The sequence below is a fragment of the Oncorhynchus keta genome, chromosome 10 (genome assembly GCF_023373465.1).
Source record: "Oncorhynchus keta strain PuntledgeMale-10-30-2019 chromosome 10, Oket_V2, whole genome shotgun sequence".
NCBI lineage: Eukaryota > Metazoa > Chordata > Actinopteri > Salmoniformes > Salmonidae > Oncorhynchus > Oncorhynchus keta.
Genome location: NC_068430.1, coordinates 46,214,039 through 46,240,457, shown reverse-complemented (window position 1 = coordinate 46,240,457; position 26,419 = coordinate 46,214,039). Strand labels below are relative to the sequence as shown.

At 44.0% G+C, this 26,419-nt stretch overlaps 2 protein-coding genes across 7 annotated transcripts in view; one reads left to right on the top strand and one right to left on the bottom strand.

Annotated features, from left to right (window-relative positions):
* The window catches only part of LOC118388853 (laminin subunit beta-3-like), a 31,776-nt gene extending 16,420 nt beyond the window's left edge, over nt 1–15,356 (top strand). For both annotated transcript variants that reach the window (XM_035778379.2, XM_035778381.2), the window contains exons 9-22: nt 4,925–5,045; nt 5,284–5,472; nt 5,633–5,752; nt 5,897–6,187; nt 6,382–6,754; nt 6,950–7,110; nt 7,506–7,717; nt 8,007–8,210; nt 8,363–8,507; nt 8,717–8,924; nt 9,137–9,278; nt 9,443–9,619; nt 9,987–10,149; nt 12,823–15,356. In XM_035778379.2, the coding sequence (XP_035634272.1) occupies nt 4,925–5,045; nt 5,284–5,472; nt 5,633–5,752; nt 5,897–6,187; nt 6,382–6,754; nt 6,950–7,110; nt 7,506–7,717; nt 8,007–8,210; nt 8,363–8,507; nt 8,717–8,924; nt 9,137–9,278; nt 9,443–9,619; nt 9,987–10,149; nt 12,823–12,962 (2,646 nt within the window). In that variant the 3' untranslated portion in view covers nt 12,963–15,356. The remainder of the gene's footprint in view (nt 1–4,924; nt 5,046–5,283; nt 5,473–5,632; nt 5,753–5,896; nt 6,188–6,381; nt 6,755–6,949; nt 7,111–7,505; nt 7,718–8,006; nt 8,211–8,362; nt 8,508–8,716; nt 8,925–9,136; nt 9,279–9,442; nt 9,620–9,986; nt 10,150–12,822) is intronic.
* Nucleotides 15,357–15,990: 634 nt separating this feature from the next.
* LOC118388852 (calcium/calmodulin-dependent protein kinase type 1D-like) lies at nt 15,991–24,538 on the bottom strand. Of its 5 annotated transcripts, none has more exons than XM_052527180.1 (14): nt 24,445–24,513; nt 23,185–23,260; nt 22,496–22,607; nt 19,884–20,009; nt 19,734–19,808; nt 19,292–19,430; nt 18,778–18,928; nt 18,605–18,680; nt 18,328–18,440; nt 18,079–18,157; nt 17,845–17,932; nt 17,436–17,722; nt 17,198–17,305; nt 15,991–17,061 (listed from the first exon to the last, which is right to left on the bottom strand). In XM_052527180.1, the coding sequence occupies exons 2-13, from the start codon at nt 23,198–23,200 to the stop codon at nt 17,233–17,235; spliced, it is 1,335 nt and encodes a 444-aa protein (XP_052383140.1). In that variant the 5' UTR covers nt 23,201–23,260; nt 24,445–24,513; the 3' UTR covers nt 15,991–17,061; nt 17,198–17,232. The 5 variants fall into 5 exon arrangements, with proteins under 5 accessions (XP_052383140.1, XP_052383141.1, XP_052383142.1 ...); XM_052527181.1 differs by having other exon boundaries at nt 18,805–18,928; nt 24,445–24,503; XM_052527182.1 differs by lacking the exon at nt 23,185–23,260 and having other exon boundaries at nt 24,445–24,538.
* Between the last annotated feature and the right edge of the window lie 1,881 nt (nt 24,539–26,419).

Genomic DNA, 26,419 nt, shown 5'->3' with positions numbered 1-26,419 from the left:
TCACCATAACAGTTTTACAATCCAAGGTTACTCCAAGCAGTTTAGTCTCTTCAACTTGCACAATTTCCACATTGTTCATTACAAGATTTAGTTGAGGTTTAGGGTTTAGTGAATGATTTGTCTCAATATAATGCTTTTAGTTGGAAATATGTGGGACTAAGCTATTTATTGCCACCTAATCTGAAACTGACTGCAGCTCTTTGTTAAGTGTTGCAGTGATTTCACTCACTGTAGTAGCTGACGTGTATAGTGTTGAGTCATCCGCATACATAGACACAGGCTTTACTCAGAACCAGTGGCAGGTCATTATTAAAGATTTTAAAAAGTAAGGGGCCTAGACAGCTACCCTGGGGAATGCCTGATTCTACCTGGATTATGTTGGAGAGGCTACTATTAAAGAACACCCTCTGTGTTCTGTTAGACGGGTAACTCTCAATCCACAGTGTAAAGGGGTATAAAGCCATAACATATACATTTTTATAGCAGTATTGACAGGACCCGGTTACGAACCCGGGTCTCCGGAGTGAGAAACAGTCACTTAACCAACTGAGCCACGAATAGTCGGCAGAACCCAGAAGATGAGGCAGACACAGCAGTACTTGAGACGGTGTATTTAATGAAGTAAAAGTGAAGTTCTTCAGGAAAACATGTAACTCCACAACCTCAAAAGGAATCCCACAAGAACAAAGGCAATCCTCCAAGACAAAAAAGGCAAATCCACAAGGTGGAAGGCAAAGCACAAAAAGCCTCAAAAGACACTCAAAAAACAAATAAACAAGAACAAAAAACAGAATTCCACAAGAGAGTCCACCGGGATCAACAAGAGTTCTCAGAGTACTAGGGCTGGGTGCTAACATACAAACACAGAGCAAAGAACAGAGGAAAACAAAGGGTTTAAATACAATCAGGGGAAACGAGGCACAGGTGCAAATAATAATGGGGATCAAGGGAAAACAAAAGGTCAAAAGGCACAATGGGGGCATCTAGTGACCAAAAACCGGAACAACCCTGGCCAAATCCTGACAAGTATACTATGATCGATAATGTCAAAAGCCGCACTGAAGTCTAACAAAACAGCTCCCACTATCTTTTATTATCAATTTCTCTCAGTGAATCATCAGTCATTTGTGTAAGTTGAATGTGCATGTTTGAATGCACGTCTCTATAAGCGTCTGTTGTTAATTTATTTCCTGTAAACTAGCATTGTATCTGGTCAAACACAATTTTTTCCTAAAGTTTATTAAGCCTTGGTAACAGGCTGATTGGTCAGTTATTTGAGCCAGTAAATGGGGCTTTACTGTTCTTGGTAGTGGAATGACTTTTGCTTCCCTTCAGGCCTGAGGGCACACACTTTTTTGTAAGCTTAGATAGAAGAGATGGCAATATACTCCGCTATCATCCTTAGTAATTTTCCGTCCAAATTGTCAAGACCCAGGTGGCTTGTCATTTTTGATAGACAACAATCATGTTTTCACCTCTTCCACATTCACTTTACTGAATTCAAAATTACAACACTTGTCTTTCATAATTTGATCAGTTATACTTGGATGTGTTGGTTCTGCGTTTGTTGCGGTCATGTCTAAATTTGCTAATCTTGCCAATTAAAAAAATCTATGAAGTTGGCAATATCAGTGGGTTTTGTGATGAATGAGCCATCTCATTCAATGAATAAATGATTGAGCTGAGTATGCCTTTTTGCCCAAAATGTGATTTAAGGTGCTCCAAAGCGTTTTACTATAATTCTTTATATAATTTATCTTTGTTTCATAGTATAATTATTTTTGTTCTGTTCAGTCACATGATTTCTCAATTTGCAGTAGGTTTGCCAATCGGTTATGCAGCAAGACTTATTTGCCATTCCTTTTGCCTCTTCCCTCTCAACCATAACATTTTTCAATTCCTCATCAATTACTGGGATTTAACAGTTTTTCCAGTAATTTTCTTAATGGGTGCATGCTTATTAGTAACTGGAGTAACTAATTTCATAAATGTGTCAAGTGCAGCGTCTGGTTGCTTCTCATTGGGGCGGCAGGGTAGCCTAGTGGTTAGAGCGTTGGACTAGTAACCGAAAGGTTTCATGTTCAAATTCCTGAGCTGACAAGGTACAAATCTGTCGTTCTGCCCCTGAACAGGCAGTTAACCCACTGCTCCTAGGCCACCATTGAAAATAAGAATTGGTTCATAACTGACATGCCTAGTTAAATAAAGGTAAAATGTAAAAAATACACACCACAGACCAGCAAATATTCTTTACATCAACATAGGAATCACTACAAAACGTCTTGTAGGACCTTTTTATACACAATATTAGGTCCAGCCTTTGGATCTCTGGTTTTCCTAGATATGGCTACCATATTGTCATCACTACATCTGATGGATTTGGATACAGCTTTACAGCAGATTTCTGCAGCGTTACTAAAGATGTGATCAATACATGTGGATGTGGATTTCATCCCTGGGCTGTTTGTAAATACTCTGGTAGGTTGACTGAACCAGGGTTGCAGGCACTGGTTACAGTTTTAAGCTTTTTCTTGAGTGGGCAGCTTGACAAAAGCTAGTCAATATTTAGGTCACCCAGAAAATATACTTTTCTGTTGATATCACATACATTATCAAGCATTTCACACATATTATCCAGATACTGACTGTTAGCGCGATCTACAGCAACTTCCTACAAGATTGGGCTTTATAGGTATTGCTACCACTATACCAAAGGTATTATCTAAGTGAGTTTCTGAGATGGTCAGTAAATTAATTTTCTAGATTTCATGAACCTTATTTATTAGGCTACATATGTTAATGTGGGCTATTTTTAGCACTTTTCTGGGATGCTTGATTGTTTTCATTGCTTTACTGGGAAGCTTATCAGAACTAGACATGACAGTGATATTGGACCAGAGATAATTGGAGGCTTTTCAGAGCCTTTTACGGTGTTGATCGGCTCAATAAAATCCTGTTTCATTAGCTCTGATTAGCCCTTTTTTTATGTAATTTGATCCCACGTGCACTACGACAGCAGCAGCCCTTGGCACCCCGGAGGCCTGATGTGCGAGGTAGCCCGGGAGGCCTGATGTGCGAGGTAGCCCGGGAGGCCTGATGTGCGAGGTAGCCCGGGAGGCCTGATGTGCGAGGCCTGTGGTAGAGACCTTCTGAGCTGTACCCTCAGGAGATAGGGTAGAGGATGAAGGAGCAGGAATCTCTGGCAGGTGGGAGAAACTGTTGGGTCAGCAGGATGGGATCCCCCAAAGCCATTTCAGCCCCATTCATCAAAAGACAGCTGCCTTGCGCTGGGCTTGGGGTGTGTGACATGCCTCCACTGGGATGCAGGATCGATAACCGTGGCATCTGCCAGGTTTATTCTCCAAGGGGGGTGGGGAGGGGCGGCCGGGATGGGAGGTCGGGGTAGGATAGGAGGAGTGGGTGAGATGCGAGGGGAGAGGTGACTTCACTAGGGAGGGGTCTTTGCAGGGCAGCCCAGTCCGTCAGAGAGTGGCAACACGGTGGAGAGGCAGTGGCACGACGACCAGGCTGAGGAGTAGAAAAGGAAAAGGTCTTAATGTGGGACCTATCCAGGATACACTGCAATGTCTCAATTTGTTACTCTTGACGTTCAGCTCAGACAATATTCTGACAGTTTCCACATTGGAAATTTGTCCGGCCAATATTATCCCGGGAACTGTGCAAAATAGTTGCAGCTCCTACATGGGAATAAACGTTCACCGTAGATTCTAAAAGTGGTTGCTGCCAGTCTGGTAAAAGTCAGTTCCCCTAATGTGGGAAAGTGGTAGATGCCATTTTGGAAAAAATGCAGTTAAAATCCATGCAAATAAAATGGGTTGTCGAGGAATCAACTAAAAGTCAATCAATCCACACAGTGTGACAGTTAGATTAAATCAGCACAGTTATAGGCAGCAAGCCAGAAGCCAACCACAGCCTAGAAATCAGCCAGCACGAGGACCCACAATAAATAAAACCAAGAGGCACAAAACTGGACAGCATAACAGGAGCAAGGAGAGAACTATGACTTACTCAAGGCGATTAAATGCTGGGGACCATCAAAACAGCAACGCAACGGAGGTCATACCTGTATGATAGCCAGGAGAGAAACACCTTGGAGGTAGTTTTCAGTACAGGCTGGTAGAAGCTGGGAGGGTGGCAAGAGCTATAGTCCACAAACATCCAAGGCACATTGACTCTGTATGCAATATTGTACTATTGTCCAGTGTGTTTACAGCCAGATGAACCATAGGTAGATGGAGACCAACAAAAATCTGTACAAATCTTTTCAGCGACAAACTGATGGGACCCAGGACATGCTTGCTGCCATCTTAAAAAGTGGGTGTGGCTTCAGTTTAATATGACATGTAGCCTATTTGAAATGACGAGTGCTTCTCACGTTCACCTTTTCATGTTTATTAAAATACCATTCATTCAAATCATATGGTTTGGTTTCAGTACTTCAAAACCAAATGGTAGGTCCAGGTCACAACAACAGACTGGTGTTGGTTATATTGTGATTTTAATGAATGGAGCGAATTTGGAGCAGCAGTTTTCCCCCCCCTGTGAGGACAACTATGCTCACATACTCTGTACCGAAAACACATAGGCACATACACTGAGTGTACAAAACATTAGGAACACCTTCCTAGTATTCAGTTGCACCCCATTTTGCCCTGAGAACAGCCTCAATTCGTCGGGGAATGGACTCTACAAGGTGTCGAAAGCGTTTCACAGGGATGCTGCCCATGTTGACTCCAATGTTTCCTACTGTTGTGTCATGTTGGCTGGATGTCCTTTGGGTGGTGGACCATTGTTTATACACACGGGAAACATGACACCTACTACTACCCCGTTCAAAGCATTGAAATATTTTGTCTGGCACATTCACCCTCTGAATGTGTCTCACTCTCCCTGTGTGTTGCAGGTTAGTGCTCAGTGTGAGTGTCAGCACAACACAGCAGGTGTAAACTGTGAGCAATGTGCTGATCTCTACAACGACCTGCCCTGGAGATCTGCAGAGGAGGGAAACACACACACCTGCAAACGTACGCAACCACTGATTCCTTAATACACTGACTGCATCTTTTTATTTATTTGCATGTGTGCAGGAGTAGGAGGACTTTACTAAAGTAGCGCATAATCAGCAAATATAAGTCATCTTCCTATGGAGACTGCACACCCTCAGTACAGTTGCGAGTGAGTGGACGGAACACATGCAGCCACAGATGCGTTGATATGTTGATATGATATGTTGAATATTTCCTCTGTTGCTGCCCCCTGTAGGTTGTGAGTGTAACAACCACGCCCAGCGGTGCCGTTTCGACCCATCTGTGTATGAGGCGAGTGGATGGAGGAGTGGGGGAGTGTGTGAGGGCTGTCTGCACCACACAACCGGGCCCAAATGTGACCGCTGTGCCCCTGGATACCAACTCAACCACCGGAGCAGCATAGACCAGCCTGATGCCTGCATACGTGAGTGATCTTTAGACCGGGTTTAATAATATGTATTCATCAAATACTACTGCCTTTATTCCTCGTTCTCTCCTACTATAGGTTTAATCAGCACCACAATATGCTGCAGTGTTCTAATATCTTTGTTGTGTTTCTGTTTTGTTCCCTGTGTTTTGTACAGGCTGCCATTGCAGTGCAGAGGGGGCGGAGAATGGGGGTCGGTGTGATGATGTCACAGGGTCGTGTCGCTGCAAGATGGGATACTATGGCCTGACTGCCTCCAACCCTCTGGGCTGCATGAGTGAGTCGCCTTTCACCCTTGACCCTGAACCCGTTCATAAACTCTCCCTGTGTTATGATTACTTACAACTGTATTCGCCATACTGTGGTGGTGTCCAGAGTGTATGTGTATGTCTATCCCCATCTGACTGTATGTCTTCTCCAGAGTGCTTCTGCAGTGCAGAGGGCTCCCTGTCCAGTGTGTGTGACCCTGTGAGCGGTCAGTGTCCCTGTCGACCTTACCACCAGGGGCTGACTTGTGAACTCTGTTCCCGTGGTTACTGGAACCCCTCCTCCCCCCACGGCTGTGAGCCCTGTCGCTGTGACCCCACCAACTCCCATGGTGACACCTGCGACCGGAGTACGGGTCAGTGTCAGTGCAGGTCAGGGTTCGGAGGTCGTACCTGTACAGAATGTCCTGACAACACTTATGGAGACCCCCTCATTGGCTGCAGACGTAAGTGACCGGTCGTGTTCTGTCATAGAAAGGTTCAAAGGTTCTTAGACATGCTTTGTTCAATGCTTTGATCAATTCAGTCCAAATGGACAACTAAGTCAAACAATTTCTTTCCTCTTCATGTCACCCTCCCTTTCTCCGGTTTCCCTCTCTCTTCACCTCCACCCTCTCTCCCTCTCTCCCTCTCTCTGCAGTGTGTCAGTGTGCTGCTGGAGGCATGGTACCAGGAGGCTGTGATAAGCGTACAGGGGCCTGCCGGTGCCGTATTGGTGTCATAGGTACTCGTTGCGATGCCTGTAGCCGTGGCCATGTTTACTCCTTTCCCGACTGTGAAGTCTGCCCCTCCTGCTTCTTCTCTCTGGACTCCTACATCCAGAACCTCACCCTGGGCCTAGAGAGACTCTCCGCCAAAATCCCCTCTCGTCCTGGCGGCTCGTTGCCCACCGGTCTGGGTCTCCGCATCCAGGCCTTGGAGGCCACTCTCATCCAGATACGTGACTCTCTCCCACTCCCAACTCCCTCTATGAGACACGTCAATGACGCCCTCTTTCAGCTACGCAGACTAAGGTAGGGAGATGTTCGGATGTCCCTGGGAAAAAGTAGAATGTCCAAATAAAAGTGGGCATCAGATTCCATAACCTGCAATACTTTGCTTTCAAAATTAGATATTTTCGTTGTCCAAATATAAACACCCCTAGATCTGAAGGCCACTGTCCTTCATTACCTAGCTCACTATCCCTCATCCCCATTGTAATCGTCCAGGGACCAGTTAGATCAGGTGGATGGGGATCTGTCACCCCAAGGCAGAGGCCTCGAGCTGGGCTCACAGCTGGACGAGTTGCAGGCTCTCCTGGGCGGTCTGGGTCTGCTGTACAACTCCAAGAGAGATGCTCTAAAGAACCCTATCAACTCCAACAATGCAGGTGAGAGAGATACGCCACCGCAGAACTGTGAGCACCATCCGTGTGTGACCACAAAAAGGCTCAGTGAGGAATTTAGAATCCAAAAATCAAAATTAGAACCATATCGACAAGCCACAGCCACTTTTTAAGATGGCAGCAAGCATGTCCTGGGTCCCATCAGTTTGTAGCTGAAAAGATTTGTACAGATTTTTTTTGGTCTCCATCTACCTATGGTTCATCTGGCTGTAAACACACTGGACAATAGTACAATATTGCATACAGAGTCAATGTGCCTTGGATGTTTGTGGACTATAGCGCTTGCCACCCTAGCCTTGAGACCCGTCTGGTTTTGTTTTAGCTCATTTATGGCTGCTAACACAGCTGTTTGTCTGTCATCTTGGTTTGTTCTCCCTCAGGGGCCTTCTCTTCTATAAAGAACGCCTATGACGAGTCCACGGATGCGGCGAAGAGTGTGGATGCTAGTGGGAAGACTGTAGATCAATCTTCAGCGGTCAGAGAGGACGCTCTTGACCTCCAGAACCAGGTTCAACCAGAAAACACCAGAGACCTGGAGAAACTCAACCAGCAGCTGAACACCAAACCTGACCTCTCACCCACTGCCAAGCAGGTAAGCTTAACCCTAGAATTAACCCTAGCCTTAACACTTAACCCTAGACTTAGCCCTAGCCTTAACCAAAGACCTAGCCATAACCCTAGCTTTAACCCTTAACCCTAAACCCTAGACCGAGCCTTAACCCTAGATTTAACCCTTAACCCTAAACCCTAGACCTAGCCTTAACCCCAAGCTTTAACCCTTAACCCTAGACCTAGCCCTAGCCTTAACCCTAGACCTTGCCCTACCCTTAACCCTAACTCCACCTTAACGTGACTGTGTATTTTTATTCCCTGTCTCTCAGGTGTGTGGCAGTGTGCGCTCTGCCCCTTGTACCCCTGCCCAGTGTGATGGTGAACTGTGCCCTGCGGAGGGGGCACCACCCTGTGGTCGTGGCGAGAGTTGCGTTGGGGCTCTGCCTCTGGGGACCCGAGCTGTGAGGGATGCTGAGGAGGTAAAGGACAGACTGCAGCAGCTCAATGGGAAGATCACACAGGCTGCTGCACAGGTAGGAGGTGACACTTGTTTGTATGTTATAACCTATATAACTGTTTATTGGGTTTGAATACTGACATGTAGTATATGTCCTTCAGTCAATTAAGTGGTTTGTTTCATCATATGGCGTTCAATGCTTTGCTCCTTTCTCCATTCAATGCACAGATCCAGAAAACACAGGACACGGTCAATCTGGTCAGACAGTCCACGGACGATCTGGTCAATCAGATGAGGCGGGCCAGGGATGACTTGGAGGCAGATCTGCAGGAGACAAGATACTTTGTTAAAGAGCTGAAGGACTTCCTGTCAGGTGACATATCGACGGTTATGTTCCAGTACCTTCAATAACCCATTTACACTGTTTTATTAGTAGTAAAGGTATTGAAGTAGTAGTATTGCATCTTTGTGAGTGTTTGGTTCACTGACATTCCCCTCGTCTCTCCCTTCCCCTCTCTAACACTCTTTCTCATCCTCCCTCCTGCAATCCTCTTCTCTCTCTCCCTCCCTCCTTGACTCCAGACCCGTCGTCAGACCCGACAGTCATCAGCACGGTGAGTGAGTGGATCTTGAACGCCAAGCTGCCTCTCAGTCTGGCAGCTCTGAAGAGGAAGCTTCAGGAGATCAGAGCCCTGGCGGCAGGACTCCCAGACAGCAAAGCAGTCCTGGACCAGGCTGGACCACAGCTCGACACCGCCCGGCGCCTGCTACAGGAGGCCCAGGACGCCAGGTATAACACCTTATGACCTCTTATGTCACTCTTAGGACAGGGCTATGTACTGGAAGCCGCCATGGTTTAAGTAAAGTGTTAGTTGTAATTGATGTCATGTATGAAAATGCTGTGTTGTTTCAGAAGTCCCTTTAACATTACTGAGACTGCTGTGAACGTTGCCGTAAGGTTGCTGTAACATTGTCCTAACTTTGTTGTGTGCTGTGTGACAGGGACGCTGGGCTGGGTGTGAAGGATGATGTTGACGGGCTGCTGGAGGGCTTCACCGCCGTGGAGGGCTCCCTCTCTGGCCTGAACGACAAAGTGCAGGACAGCCTGGACATAGTGGAAGACATCAGCAACAGTCTCGCACAGGTGAGCGAGAGATGAACGAGTCCATTTGAGCTAATGTGCTCCAATAAGTACAATTACGCTTTCAAACTAGTCTGACACTGATTGTTTTGCCTCCATTTTTCCAAATCCTTCACAGCTTCTTACCTTACTATTCCTCTCTCATTTTGATCCCCTCTTCCCTCCAGACCAAGGCCCAGTTGACTCCCGCAGTGAAGGCTCTAGGGGAGGTGTCTGCCCTGGCTGAGGGAATGAAACCTCAGCTGGAGGGGCTCAAGGCACTGGTGCGCTCTGGAGGTCTGCTGGCCCAGAATGCTGAGGGAGAGGCCAATAAGGCTAACAAGGAGGCAGATGCTGCGACCAGGGTGAGTGTGTGTTAAGGTATATGTGTGTGTGTGGTACTGTTCATGCATGCCTACTGTTTATACGTGTGTGTGTATGTGTACGTGTATGTCAGTGGAGGCTGCTGGCGGGAGGGCGGCTCATAATAATGACTGGAACGGAGCATGTTTGATTCGGCTCCAGACATTACCGCGAGCCCGTCCTCCCCAATTAAGGTGCCACCAACCTCCTGTGGTGTGTGTGTGTGTGTCCATGTGTTTGCCCGTGTGTGTGTGTGTGTGTGTGTGTGTGTGTGTGTGTGTGTGTGTGTGTGTGTGTGTGTGTGTGTGTGTGTGTGTGTGTGTGTGTGTGTGTGTGTGTGTGCTAAACTGCATGTCTCTTTGTTTATAGGACCTGGCGTCCCTGGAGAAGCAGCTGGAGCAGCTGCGTGCTGCAGAGAGGACCAGTGGTCATGGCGATGGGACGGGGACGACAGGTGAGCGTCTCCGGAAGCTGCAGGAGGAGGCTGGTTCTCTGGCCCAGGACACTGGAGACATGGTGAAGGCACTAGCAGGTACGGAGGAGGATAGCGAGGGGATACAAACACACCTGTCAAATTTGATTTGATTTGACTGTTTGCACAGCCCATCCAGTATGCAGGCATAATGCGTTTGTGGAACATTGGCTCGATTCATTCCATATTGCTGAAGTTCAGCGTTATGGCGAGATTGAAATGATTTAATGGTAATTTCCGATTGAGCCGACATATGCTAGTCTGGCTAACACCTAACTCTCAACGTCCTCCTGACTTCATAGTCTGAAATGGCTCTTTGATATTTTCAGCACAATGTGTCGATGATGAAGGGGGCTGTGCTTTTACTGGTTGGCTCTCCTCTTTCTCACTTAAAACCCCCCACACGCAAAGCGACACACAGCCGCAGAGCGCCGCCCGCTTCCATTACAATGGTTGGATTTTCTAATCCAAACAACGAGAGGTTTCAACCCCTGAGGAAAATTTCTTTTTGAGAGAACCAAAGCAAACTGAGTGACTATTGCATTAACAAACGGCCTCCTTTCCAGACCAGTGTGGTCACAGGGCTCCCTGCACTGTGAGTCATGTGGGTCGCGTCAGCCGGGCTGGACATTTACACCGTTTACTGTGAATGCAGTCTCCCCTAACGTGGGAACATTGCCTTTAAATGTCAATAGCCGCTACAACGCTGATCTTCAGAACTACGGATTAAATCGAGCACTAAAGGCACTGATTGCTGAAATGATGTGATGATGAGGATCATGCCCCTCTCTGGCTTTTATATATATTTGACATGTGATGAATTTGCGCTGTATATAGCCTCACTACTGTTATTTTACTGCTGCTCTTTATCTATTTGTTATTTTTATTTTTAACGTATCTATTTTTTACTTTACACTTACTTAAAACTGCATAGTTGGTTAATTAAGGGCTTGTAAGTAAGCATTTAACTGTAAGGTCTACTACACCTGTTGTATTCAGAGCATGTTACAAATCAAATTTGATTTGATATACAGTGGGGCAAAAAAGTATTTAGTCAGCCACCAATTGTGCAAGTTCTCCCACTTAAAAAGATGAGAGAGGCCTGTAATTTTCATCATAGGTACACTTCAACTATGACAGACAAAATGAGAAATAAATATCCAGAAAATCACATTGTAGGATTTTTTATTAATTTATTTGCAAATTATGGTGGAAAATAAGTAATTTGGTCACCTACAAACAAGCAAGATTTCTGGCTCTCACAGACCTGTAACTTCTTCTTTAAGAGGCTCCTCTGTCCTCCACTCGTTATCTATATTAATGGCACCTGTTTGAACTTGTTATCAGTATAAAAGACACCTGTCCACAACCTCAAACAGTCACACTCCAAACTCCACTATGGCCAAGACCAAAGAGCTGTCAAAGGACACCAGAAACAAAATTGTAGACCTGCACCAGGCTGGGAAGACTGAATCTGCAATATGTAAGCAGCTTGGTTTGAAGAAATCAACTGTGGGAGCAATTATTAGGAAATGGAAGACATACAAGACCACTGATAATCTCCCTTAATCTGGGGCTCCACGCAAGATCTCACCCCGTGAGGTCAAAATGATCACAAGAACGGTGAGCAAAAATCCCAGAACCACACGGGGGGACCTCATGAATGACCTGCAGAGAGCGGTGACCAAAGTAACAAAGCCTACCATCAGTAACACACTATGTCGCCAGGGACTCTAATCCTGCAGTGCCAGACGTGTCCTCCTGCTTAAGACAGTACATGTCCAGGCCCGTCTGAAGTTTGCTAGAGAGCATTTGGATGATCCAGAAGAAGATTGGGAGAATGTCATATGGTCAGATGAACCAAAAATATAACTTTTTGGTAAAAACTCAACTCGTCGAGTTTGGAGGACAAAGAATGCTAAGTTGCATCCAAAGAACACCATACCTACTGTGAAGCATGGGGGTGGAAACATCATGCTTTGAGGGTGTTTTTCTGCAAAGGGACCAGGACGACTGATCCGTGTAAAGGAAAGAATGAATGGGGCCATGTATCGTGAGATTTTGAGTGAAAACCTCCTTCCATCAGCAAGGGCATTGAAGATGAAACGTGGCTGGGTCTTTCAGCATGACAATGATCCCAAACACACCACCCGGGCAACGAAGGAGTGGCTTCGTAAGAAGCATTTCAAGGGCGTGGAGTGGCCTAGCCAGTCTCCAGATCTCAACCCCATAGAAAATCTTTGGAGGGAGTTGAAAGTCTGTGTTGCCCGGCAACAGCCCCAAAACATCACTGCTCTAGAGGAGATCTGCATGGAGGAATGGGCCAAAATACCAGCAACAGTGTGTGAAAACCTTGTGAAGACTTACAGAAAACGTTTGACCTCTGTCATTGCCAACAAAGGGTATATAACAAAGTATTGAGATAAACTTTTGTTATTGATCAAATACTTATTTTCCACCATAATTTGCAAATAAAATCATTAAAAATCCTACAATGTGATTTCTGGATTTTTTTTTTCATTTTGTCTGTCATAGTTGAAGTGTACCTATGATGAAAATTACAGGCCTCTCTCATCTTTTTAAGTGGGAGAACTTGCACAATTGGTGGCTGACTAAATACTATTTTGCTCCACTGTATATATATATATATATATGTAAATAAAAAAACATTCCCCTCTCTTCCTGTTCCTGCTCTCCTCCCCCTCTCTCTCCTCTCTCCCCCTCTATGTTCAGGTAAAGCAGACTCTCTGCGTAGACTACAGGATGAGGTCCTACTGAAGTCCCAGAGGCTGACCGGTCTGGACGGCAAACTGCGGGACCTCCTGGCTGACATGAGACAGAAGGTCAAGATCCTCTCCACCTGCCAGGGCTGAGAGGTAAAAGGGCAGAGGTCATCCTCAAATAGCCTCTTCATTGAGATAGAGGAGCGATGTTATTTATTTTGTCCCATTTTGTAGAATAAATGTCCCAATAAATATATTTTTTCATGACGTGCGGTTTTTAACTTTATCCTATGACATCCCAGTGACATCATTAGGCCTGGGATTTCTGGGGCTGCAGCCCTGAATGTTTTTGGTCCAGCCCCAAACCTTTTGATGAATATAGAAATTGCAGACTGTATGTCTGATATGAGTTCCCATACTGGCCTATCACTTACACGCTAGGCAGTATGCCATAGAGACTGTTACGGTGTCTAGTTGACAAGGCTATTGAACCAGACATTGGTGTCTGTCTTTATTCCTTTATCCAACATATCATACTGAAACAGAGACTGTCATGATTTTAGCATTACTTTGCTGAAAACTGTGTGTCACTCGCCCAAACCGTTCAAAAGATGTGATCCATTTTAACGGAGATATGTTGTTGTTTTTTACTATCGTGAATTCGCTGGAAGCATAAAGATAAACCGTGTCCCTGCCGCTTCAAAACCAGGCTACTTGGGGATCGCTAATTAGATGATTTGTTGAATAACAAACAAGCTTGTTCAGTCAAGATACCTTATTAGCTAACAACCTGGTAACTGGACAGGCACACATTTGGTTTAAGATGGCACACGGAGAAAGAGAGTGTACGTTTTATCCTAGTGAGGGGAGGGGGAACAAATAAATAGATGTCATTTGGGTAGGGTGTAGTATTGGGTAGATTTGGACTTTGCCATGTTGTCTTCAGGAGATTTTCTGTTTCATTTCTTTCCTTCACATTAGCTGATGTAAGATAGTGGAACAATTCCTATTCCTTATGATGTGCTATCCTATTATAGGATAATGAGTGTGTTTGTCAGCAAGAACAGTACTGTTATTCCTCATAAATCTTTTATTATTACACTTCTTCCCAATTTTGCTGGTGTAACTACTTATTTGAAATCTAATTTGCCTAAATTAGAAGAGACTTTCCATGTCATGTATATACGCTATGTCATGGTCATGTGGGTATATACGCTATGTCATGGTCATGTGGGTATATACGCTATGTCATGGTCATGTGGGTATATACGCTATGTCATGGTCATGTGGGTATATACGCTATGTCATGGTCATGTGGGTATATACGCTATGTCATGGTCATGTGGGTATATACGCTATGTCATGGTCATGTGGGTATATACGCTATGTCATGGTCATGTGGGTATATACGCTATGTCATGGTCAAGTGGGTATATACGCTATGTCATGGTCATGTTGATTGTAAGTCATAAAAACAAGAATAGCCCATATTAAAATGCCTGTTACATCAATTATTCTATGTATTTTAGTAGTGTACACAAGTTGCTAGGCAGTGATGGTAAGTGGACTCTCAATAGCTCATAAACGCAAGATGACAAGAGTCGGCGACTAGTCAGCCCCACCACCTATAGATTTGTCTTGATTGTGGGGTGACTTGAAGAAATGAATTGTTATAGCGTAAACATCTTCAAACCCCCTGCACTTGGGAAATATACCCCCGCAGGAATTTCTTTCTTCAAGCTGTGTTTTATAAAGGGATAGTTCACCCACTTTGTAGAAAAGGCTCTCATTTGCAATATACTTTTTAGGGAACTGTCCCTTTAATTGCACTTTCTTTTGTTAACTTTGCCTTTAACTGCAGACACTTCTGAGCCTTCACAATGTATGTTAATATAGGCTTTTGGGCACTGGATACCTCTATACATCTCTATACTTTTTATTGTTTGGATTTGTGTGTGTTTTGTATTGTTGGTATTCCTACACTGCTAGAGCTAGACATCTGCGATAACATCTGCAAAATATGTGTACATGGCCAATAACATTTGATTTGATTTTGCTCTGAGCGCACCTGCAACCAATTCCCTTATTAAATACCTGAGTTCCCTTTGTCTTTAGTTCAGTACCAAAGATCCCATGCCTCTTGAAATAGCGTTTATCCCTTTTCGTTTCTATTATCTGTGCATCCAATACCCAACGTGAGTAACCCGCAATATTGTTTCCATTTTACTTTCTTGTTTCATGTGTGAATGTATGAGCATTTAATGATGCGCTGTCGTATCAGTAGTGGTAGACTGTTGAGTTGTTGCAGCATATTGCATATGGACATGAATAATTAAGATATTTTGTATATCCTTCAAAGATTGATGATACTGACATGGAAATAATGGGTATGATAATTATGTTCATGTTTATTCTTTATATGACATTTCCTAACGCAAATGTTTAGCTTTCTATGTTGTGTTTATTATTTTTAGCACACAAGTCAATAATGAATTATGATTTATTGGAGAAAATAAACGGGAGCTGCAGCTCTCTAAACCGAAACCCCACGTCTCTCCCCCCATCCTTGTCCTCTAACCGGGACACCTGTATCAGCTCCTTACAGTTAAGTCATTTAGCAGACGCTCTTATCCAGATTGATTTACAGGAGCAATTAGGGTTCAGTGACTTAATCAAGGGCACATCAACAGTTCAAGGCTTCTTCGCTCACCCATGTCAACAACCGACATCAGAATAGGCAAATCTGCCTTTAACATTGTTTTTATTACATTTTTGGCACAATTCTTTCATCTCTCAATGTTCAGATTGATGCATTTAGCTGTTGAAATTCAAAATGTTGTCCCTGGGAATGGATCCCCCCTTATAGCTCAATGGGCTAAGCCTACAATGTCCTCGAATCCTAGAAACGCCCATGCTGCGACCTACATTCCACCAATAGCTGTAGAGTAGCCTCGTTTGACCATCCTGATATCCGGAGCTGACACTCTGTCACAAGGATTCAGTGATGCTAACGCTTTTACGTTTGTTTTGTGCAAAGCCCCTCAGCTACAATAGTTCAATCATAGGAGGCCCAGACTGGTGGAGGGGAAATGAAATGAGAGCGCAGTGGTCAGGATGGTGGATTAGGCTAGCCGAATAGGAGAGATTTGTGAGGGTAGGAAAGTATAGAAGAGTACGATTTACATTTAAGTTTTTTTATTTAGAAACAAAACAAAGAAGCAAAGTATAGTGCTTGTGGTTTATAAGATAGCATCCCCAGTCAAACAGTTACAATGGCATCGACACTACAAGAGGAACTCTACAGCAGTTTATGGCATAAAAGTGGCACATGTGATCATCTCTGTACGTAAAGTGGTGTTATTATTACACAGGACCACTTTAAGTAGAGTAATAACCATCTTCTCTGACAGGGAATAATGTCAACCCTCCTCAACCCCAAAGTCATTGTTATGACATGAGCGTTAGGATTCAAACAATGGATCAACGTCATTCAAACCTGTGGGCAAGATTTATAAGTCAAAATCCTTACATTTAGGATTATAAAAGAAACAAATAATTCACACAATACAAAAGCACATGGCGTCGATTTAACGCTTGACATCAATGACATCGCAAAGCACTTCCCCTTGAATAACTGTCATGCAGTATTCATAAACTCTACAATGAAATCATTATTTGACCAGGTTTTTATCCATACATTTTCTCCAGATCCACAGGACTCTGGTTTCTCCAGATCCATTAGTAGGAACAGATGTGAGTGAAAGAAGAACAGTTTAATTTAGTTCAGACAGCAACACAAAGTAGCCAAAGCCAATTAATGAGTTACAATCTAGCCGTCACAGCTATCATATCAGAAACAAATATTCAAAGAAATTACATTGTTTTCCATAGGTCAATAAACATTCATAGGTAATTATACATTGCAAATACAGTACGTCTTTGTATACTTCAAATGTACATTTTCTGTTGAGATATAAGTACAGAATGTACACTCTTCTAAACATCGACAGTGGCTTGGGTCAAAGAAATTAAAAGTTTACATTTGTGCGCGTGTAAATGTACTACGTTGTAGTTGGGTAGGAATCTCAGGTCTTCCTGTGTTCTCTGGATAAGGTTCGGGCCCTGGCCCTTTGCTACGGGCCTCTGGGCATCTCAGAGGAGTACTACAGAGTACTACTCCTGAACCAGCAGGAGGCAGCTGACACCTGTAGAGTGGCTCAAACTTCTTGACTGCAACACTGCAGAAACACTGGAGGGGCGTGGGGAGTGTAAATCCACATGAAGATTCATATAATTCATGTGAGAGTTTTCCTATCAACACTCCGTTGATTGTGTACATGAGTGTATGCAAGCACATGTGCATTGTGTATTTGAGACCTATTTACCTTTAAGCCAATGAATTGATCCTTAGGTCAATCAATCACATAACAGAACACACCCCAGTCTGCATGGTGTGCCCATTCCTATTGGTCGCCCTGTCAATGGCATCACAGCTGAAACAGACAGCAAAAAGCAAAGCCTTAAGAACCACAGATTTTACACTTTGGACATAACTCAACCCCCCCCTCAGAATGACATATATTCCCCTCCCTATTCCCCTCCCCTCAGTCCACTTGGACTCACCTCTTAGCTGCCTCGAATGAGGAGCAATTCTCTGCGTTACATGTCTCCATAACGACCGGCGTGTGCCTGGGCTCGCTGTGACTGGCTCTCAGACCCCGGCACTGCACCTCCGGAGGGGTCACTGGGATTGGGGGGTTGCCGTTGGTGTCCTTGGCGGTGACGTTGTTGACGCCCTGCTGAGTATTCTGGGAGTTGCAGGGGATAGGTGGGAGAGGGGCATCAGGGTCGGCGTGGGCCAACTGCAGCTTCTTCATGTGGTTGATGGCTGCCGTGGCGTTAAAGGCTTGCTGTAACAAACACACAGGAAGATTAGGATTTATATATTTTTTTATGAATAATCATGTTTTGATGATAATAATAATAGTAATAGTATGTATGATAGCATATTGTATGTAGCCCTATTGCTCACCCTCCATTTGGACTTGGCAAAGTTCTTCTGGATCTGCATGCTGACTGATTCATAGAGGTCCTGATCCCTCGCTGTCTTCCCAATGATCCTGCAACAGGAAATTACATTGTTAGAGCCACCAGGAACAAAGAATAAACAAGAAATAGTGGGATCCCCAGACACTGATCTTAGATCGGTTTTCTATTTTCCCCCTGAGGGGAGGGTGGACTGATCCTGGATCTGTGTGTGACTCACCAGGGGTGTCTGAGGGCCTGTTCTGTGCTGAAGCGTTTCTTAGGGTGCTTCTGCATCATGTTCCGGATGAAGTCCTTCGCTATGGAAACGGAGACAGACAAACGTCAACAACTGACAGGGAACTTTCAGCATATATGTAATAAAAAGAAGTATTCTAGCACTGAGAGGACTTATGAATAACTTTACTATGTAGTTATGGTACTCGTTTTGTGTTAATACCCTTGTCGTAGGGGTGGTGGTATGTCTTACCTGACTCTGAGATGTTATCCCAGAAGGGCGAGTGGAAAGCGTAGTCGGCCCTCATGATCTTAGAGAACAGACGTGTCTCGTTGTCCTCAAAGAACGGAGGGTAGCCGCACAGCCTGTTAAACGCAGAGGGAACACGATTATCACAGAGTTATCACAAAAACTTTCCCCAAACGTTATATAGAAATACCATCTCACAATGCAGTCATCCTAATACTATGAAGAGGTTGAGAAGAGGTGCTGGCAGATATAGATCTAGAAGTCCTAGATAGGTACTCACAGGATGTATGTGATGACTCCTATGGACCAGCAGTCCACTGCCTTGCTGTAAGGTTTCTGAGCCAGAACTTCAGGGGCTGTAGAAGTTCAAATATGCACAGGATTAGATACCATGCTAGTCTTTTCTATCTGTGCAATAAAGCTTTACACTATTTCAATGACCAAACTACTAACACACGGTTGGCGCACGCACACACACACCAACATATCCTGGCGTGCCGCAGGCCGTGGACATCACTCCGTGGTCGGACATCTTGGACAGGCCGAAGTCACTGATCATGATCTTGGAGTTCTCATCTGAGTTGAAGTATAGTAGGTTCTCTGGCTGCACACACAGAGGGAAAGAGAATCAAAAAGCGTCAGAGAAACTATTCTAATAATAGTGTTGTGTGTGTGAGTGTAAAATATGTCTGGAATATTGTATTTGTTTCAATGTATTTTATTTAACCTTCATTTAACTAGGCAAGTCAGTTAAGAACAAAATCTTATTTACAATGACAGCCTACACCGGCCAAACCCAAACCAGGACGACGCTGGGCCAATTGTGCGCTGCCCTATGGGACTCCCAATCACAGCCAGATGTGATACAGCCTGGATATTACACGTGTGTGTGTGTGTGTTTACATTGACTGTGTGTGTGTGTGTGCATGTGTGTGTGTGTGTGTGTGTGTGTGTGTGTGTAACATACCTTGAGGTCCCTGTGCACTATGCTGTTCTCATGAAGGTAGTTGACAGCCTCCAGCACTTGGTGAACCAGAAAGCTGGCATCCTTCTCTGTGTACACTCCCCGATCTATGATACGGTCAAACAGCTCCCCACCAGACACCCTAGGAAAGAAACACACACACACACACACACACACACACACACACACACACACACACACACACACACACACACACACACACACACACACACACACACACACACACACACACACACACACACACACACACACACACACACACACACACACACACACACACACCATAATCTCCACCACTATATTCAGCATCAGCCTTTAGTCTTCATTAGACTCTCCTAATACAGCAGGTTTTGTAAAACAGCAACATTTCTCTGTATGTTTATAAATGCATTTAGTATATGTAGAGATAACGGTGCCCACTCACAGCTGCATGACAAGGTAGTAGTGTGTCCGAGTTTCATAGAAGTCTTCCAAGCCAACCACATTGTCATGCCTTATCCTGAGAGGAAGAGGAAGAGATTTGTGATGTTGTTCATTCAGGTGTGAGTGAGAGTGTGTGTATGTGTGTACTTACTTCTTCAGCACAGTGATCTCATTCTCTAGCTTGCTACAGCTGAGGTGTTTTTTCTTCAGACACTTCAGGGCATAGAGGTTTCCAGTCTTCTTTTCTCTCACCAGATACACCTCGGAGAACGAACCCCTACGCACACAGACAGAGAAACGGTTATAAGGCTATGTCCACTATCCAACCCATATGGGTTTGAGCTCTATCGTCAATGAACCTCTTCGGGTTCCATAAACTTGCAGATTTCTGAGCTTAACTACAGTTAACAATTCTAGTCTCTAATCCAGGGGTGTCAAACTCCTTCAGCGGGGGGCTGAGTGTCTGCTGGTTTTTGCTATTCTGTTCAATGTGTGTCCAATTAAGACCTAGACCAGGTGAGGGGAGTTCCTAACTAATTTCATGACCGTATGTGCAAAGGAGGAGGGAAAACCCGCAGACACACAGACACTCGAAGGAAAGAGTTAGACACCTGTGCTCTAATCAAATGAAATACCGCTCAAATTAAACCAATAAGCTCTGAGGACGAAGTTGAACAGCTCGAAAACAACCCTGAAAAATGAACCTCATTCCACAGATATTTGGATAGGTGTAACCAAGATGGCAGAAGCGCTCATACACTCTTTGGAAGGCTACAGTGCTGTAGGTGGAGTCACCACCACCAAGCCTCACTCTCCTGGCACATAGCTGCACACGGCTAGGAACAAGACGAATGAGTGAGAAAAAAAACATCAGAATTAGGCTGAAGCTCAGGACAGGTGGCCCAGAGAAGAGACCCCTGAGATGATTGATTGATTGATTACTTGATTTAATTGATTGGATAATTAAAAGTAGTAGCCTGCTCCAGCTGCAGACAACGTTACATACCACAGAAATTCTCAAGAACTAAAACACAATGAATCCCGGAGGCTTATTTCCATCGTCCATTGTGTCTGCTTGTCTCTGTCCGATCTTGCACAGTCAACCCTGGATGAACCCTGAGAAGACCGTGGGGGGAGCCAAGTGTTCATGTGTGGGAGGGAGCCAAGATTATCCTAAACCTCATAAAATGGATCCGATCTCCCATCTGCTGACTGCCCTGTTTGAGGGAGACCAAGGTGTGGGTAATCCTCTTGTTTGGCAGACAACCATATTGCAACACCTGTGATACTGATGCAATAAGTGTGCCCTGTGCCCAAAGACATCACTGTCTGGTAGAGACAGACATACAGATGGAGACACAATGTCCACCAGGCCTGGGTTCCAATACCGCAGTATTTGTTTTCTTTCAAATACTTTGATTGTGCTTCCCACTTCGCTTCCTCCCTCTCATCTGGCACTCCTGGCAGACTCCGTCAAACACTCAAAGTATTTTGAAAGAAAAGCATACTATTTGAACCCAGGTCTGATGAACACACACATATACAGATACTCAATGTAGCACACAAACTCACGCAACCCAGCAGGCACACAGTCACACTCATTCCCTCACACCTCACCTCGTGCAAATGCACACTGTCAACACACAATGCCAGGGCCTTAATCCTTTAATTGAGCAGTGATAGGCTGTGCCCGCTCTGTAATGACATCATTGCTCACCTGCCTGGCTCACACTTTTCTCAACCTCAGCCTCTCTCATGTATTATGCTGTAAGCTGCTTGAGGAGAGGGTTGAGGAGGTGAGGAGGAGGCTCAGAGAACAGGTAGGCCAGGGACAACAGACAGACCCCCTCTCACTCTGCAGATATCAGCATTTCTTTTGGATTTCACAAAGAACAACTCCTTTCATAAAGCTCTCATATACTGTGCATAGACCCACTATGCATAGACCCACTGTGCATAGACCCACTGTGCATAGACCCACTGTGCATAGACCTACTGTGGATAGACCCACTGTGCATAGACCCACTGTGCATAGACCCACTGTGCATAGACCCACTGTGCATAGACCCACTGTGCATAGACCCACTGTGCATAGACCCACTGTGCATAGACCCACTGTGCATAGACCCACTGTGCATAGACCCACTGTGCATAGACCCACTGTGCATAGACCCACTGTGCATAGACTCACTGTGCATAGACCCACTGTGCTCAGACCCACATGCTCACACTCACATGCTCACACTCTCAGGCTCACACACACATGATCATAAATGTACATACACATGAACACACGTATACACATTGGTCAACCAATTTTCCAAAATGTGCCATGTCCTGTCCCCTTTTGGATACTGTTGCTACTTCGTTTAAACTCAAAACTTTCCAAGAAAGGTTCAATCTTTAAGGTGAGAGAGACTGTATTGTGTGAGCGCCAAGTGTTCCCTTGATAAACATGACCTGCCCTGACCTGGGTCCTGATAATCTGATAATCTGGGTAGAACATTCCAGGATTACAGTGCCAAACTAGGATCCTTCTCTGGGCACAGGTAAAGTAGATATCCTGGAGATGCACTTAATCCTGTAATAATGGCTCTTTAGTCGGAGATAAGAAGCTGACAAGAGCTGCTACTCAGCAACAAAGGCCCAGTGAAAACAACCAAGCACAAAATGGCTGCCATCGGATGAAGCAAGTTATCTTCAAAAGTAAAAGTGCTTTGAATTACACCTCCAGGCAGTCATTTAAACGGACAAAGTACTTACGATCCCAGCGCTTTTTTGAATTCGAACACATCTCTGATATTGTTGATGACTTTCTTCCAACTGCAGGTTATTTCTTTGCGACCCATGGTGGCTCTGTCGTCACAGCCGGCACCTGGAACAGCGACAGACAAGTAGTTTTACTCTGCAGAACACTGGACTGTCTTACATGTATGTACATTCCTTTTCAACCCTCACCACACATAAAGAAGCCCAACATGACCAAACACTTTGGGACAGAGTTTCTCATATGGTGGGTGGGGACCAACCCACAGCCATTTCCTCTTGGGTCATGTTTTAGGACTAATATGGCTAGACACATAATTTGGATACAAGAACGTTTGAAAGGCTTCAAGTATACAAAGCAACAACAACAACAAAATTGGGGGACCACAGCTTTGGTGGAGATCTCGGTTAACTACTGCCATCTTGTAAGCTCCCCATTTTACTTATATAAAAGCTTGCATGTTCAGTATGAGGTCATTAATTATTGGCCTAAGCTCGTTTGTACCCATCACTTACAGAAGGCCCAAAGAGGTGTAGGATTAGTGCTGTAATGCCTATTGATGGTTACTCTTTCCACCCTTTCCCTCCCCTCGCTCTCTCTCTCTCCTTCCTGTGCCAATTCAGCATGCAGATTACTGCTGATTCCCTGACAAACCCCCAAAACTGGGTTGATTTATTATACTGACCTTCACAAGAGGCCATTGTTGTGCCTCAAAACTCTCTCCAAGTTGGTTCTGCTTCTTTTTTTAAACCAATCAGCATCTGAATTTTAAAAAGAAGTACCCCAAACCCCCCTGAGTGATCTCACAATGTCATAGATAGAGCATAGAATATAATTAAGCAATAGGACATGAGGGGGTGTTGTATATGGCCAATATACCATGGCTAAGGGCTGTCTTATGCACAACACAACGTGACGCAGATACAGACATTAGCCGTGGTATATTGGCCATATACCACAAACACCCGAGGTGCCTTATGGCTATTATCAACTGGTTACCAACGTAATTAGAATCAGTCTTTTTTGGGTCATACTTGTGGTAATCGATCTGATGTACCATGGCTTTCAGCTATTCAGCATTCAGGGCTCGAACCACCCGGTTTATAACGATCTTTATAAACTGGATGGTTCGAGCCCTGAAAGCTGATTGGCTGACAGCCATGGTATGTCAGACCATATACCACAGGGATGACAAAACAGTTATTTTTACTGCTCTAATTACGTTGGTAACCCGTTTATTATAGCAATAAGGCACGTCGGGGGGTTTGTGGTATATGGCCAATATACCATGGCTAAGGGCTGCTTCCAGGTACTCTGCATTGCGTCGTGCGTAAGAACAGTGCATAAGAACTCTTATCCATGGTATATTGTCCATATACCACACCCCTTCATGGCTTATTGCTAAATTAAATACTAATGTCAGTGGATACCTCAGCCAAAATACATAAAACGTGTTTTTAGAATATGGTAGACTTCCATTTGGGGTAATGCATACATTGTGTTGTCATGTGTCCATTCAATGAGGATTTATTGTAAGCTTTGTCCAGTTTAAAATGATTGAATCGATAAAACAACGTATTTTCCAGGTCATTCCTAACGTCCAGTAGCACCGTGGGAAAAATCCGGGTGATTCATCCGACAGCACACATGATTCAAACGGTCCTCAGAACTGTGCGTAAAATGTTCCCGACTGCCTTTGACGCATGGATGGTTTAGGTGGAAATGTCGAAGATCATGACCATATTAAACTACAGTCAATTGTTCATTACTTGAAACAAGAGATTGCGCAGCATTTCAATTATATAACATGCTCTATTTTTTAAGAAAAAAAAAACACTTTCTCTTTAAATAATGTAGCTTAAACTCAGCACAGAAAAACACTGACACAGTACACACTTAGATCTAAATAACTAAATAGAAACGTGAATTGGCATTTTTTGCTTACCTTATCTACAGAGAAGGAGCAAGAGTGCACGTGTTAAGGTATCTCGATAGACCTACTAGTTTCTTCACTGCAGACATGGAGACCGCGGAGCGTCCATGGGCGTGGTCTGCCCTCCCCATCATTAATCAGACTAGCAAAAGCAAAAGAGTCCCACTTTTAATATTGTAAAAAATATTTATGACTTTGTATTATTATTATGATTTAGAACACTATTTTCTTACATCATTTAAGCTAGAAACGTCATTCAAACTTTAAAACGTGCAGACTGGTCAGGAATAGTGTGCTTTTATTCAACTTTTAATACAATGTCTACCTTTTTGAACTATTAAGCTTTTTAATCTCCTGAAAAAACACTCAACCATTTTCATGGGATTTCTTCAACATTCTAAAAGGTCCCATTGTTAAGCCGATGTTACACTGGAGGCAATTTATGGGTTGCTCAGTGTGTCACCACCCAGAAATAGCCTGCAACTTAGTTGCATTGCATCGCAAGAGATAGAAATCAATCCTATTTCACAGAATTGACTGTATGCAATGTCCAATCAGTAAGCAGAAAAAAGTTTACATGACTCGACATCAGTGGAGGCTTCTTAGGGGAGGATGGCTCATAATAATGTTTGTGACAGAGCGAATGGAATGGCATCAAACTATGTGTTTGCTACCATTCCACCCATTCCGGTCTAGCCATTACCACGAGCCTATCATCCCCAATTAAGGTGTCACCAACCCCCTGTGCTCGTCATATAGTTCTGTTCAGAACTCCAACACAGTTGTCATGGTTAATGTACATGGTCTGGCAGTCAATAAATATGATTTTAAAAGTAAACCCAGACCTTTCTGTGTCTCAACTGAAATTGTCCAACATGAACTGCACTAGCTAGCTAGTTTAGCTCGCTGCTACTGTGGTAAATCCTGGTTGGCAAATAGGCAACCCAGGCCTTTCTCTGTCCAGTTTCAACTGAAATTGTCCAACATGAACTGCACTAGCTAGCTAAGCTTGTCACTAGCTTGGTAAAAACATGGTTGGAAACTAGGCAATGTACAGCCAACATTTATATTATGTCTATATTGATGCTATTACAATTACTAAACATTTGGATAAACAATTCATTTCTGAAACCATGATATGATGTATGACATGATTGGGTGTTGCATGCAATTTCAATAGTGCTTGCATTGCTTCTTGTAATAGCAAAGTTGCTTGAGATGATGTGACTTGTATCTGCAACAGACATTGAGTCAAAATTGCTTCATGTGACACAGGCTTAAAAAACTCTCATGACTTCCAACATTCGATTCACGTTTGACACATCAGCTACTCTGATCACTTTCCCAACAAGTCCGACAATAACTCGGAGCGTACGAAATCTTTACTTCTCTGCTTTTCTGATCTAAAATTAGAACACTTCTTTACACGACCACAAAATCATTTTAAAGAGCTCAAGCAAGTCCCATAATATTTCTTCATGGAAAATTACCATCTATAGGTGTCACTTGCTTTCAATGTCCCTCACATCCTGCAGTTTATTGGCAATAGTGCAGTGCCAGCGGACTGCAGCGGTTACTGTATAGGAAAACAAACCCACAGCTTCAAGGTTCACATGCTTTGCTTTATTTTTAGATGGCCTCATTGGGAACCTATGGCAAGACTATTTCACTCATTGAACAACTACATCATTGCAGAGATGTCTGTGATTTCACATAAAGCCTGCAATGCATTACTTTAAATAAGTATATATGAGTGCTGCTTGTAATGTTCTATCATCTATTTACAATATTTTACACTCAATGGTTGATAATATCTAATCTTTCTGATATACGTTATGTGTGTAATACATTTTTATGTCAATTACTGCCATGCAGAATGCATTAAACCTGTCCTGGGGGCTTTCAATGCATCAAACTGTTTCATAATATATGTACCCAACTGCAGGTGCACAATTTTTGCTGGGTATATAATCTACAGCCTAAGCAT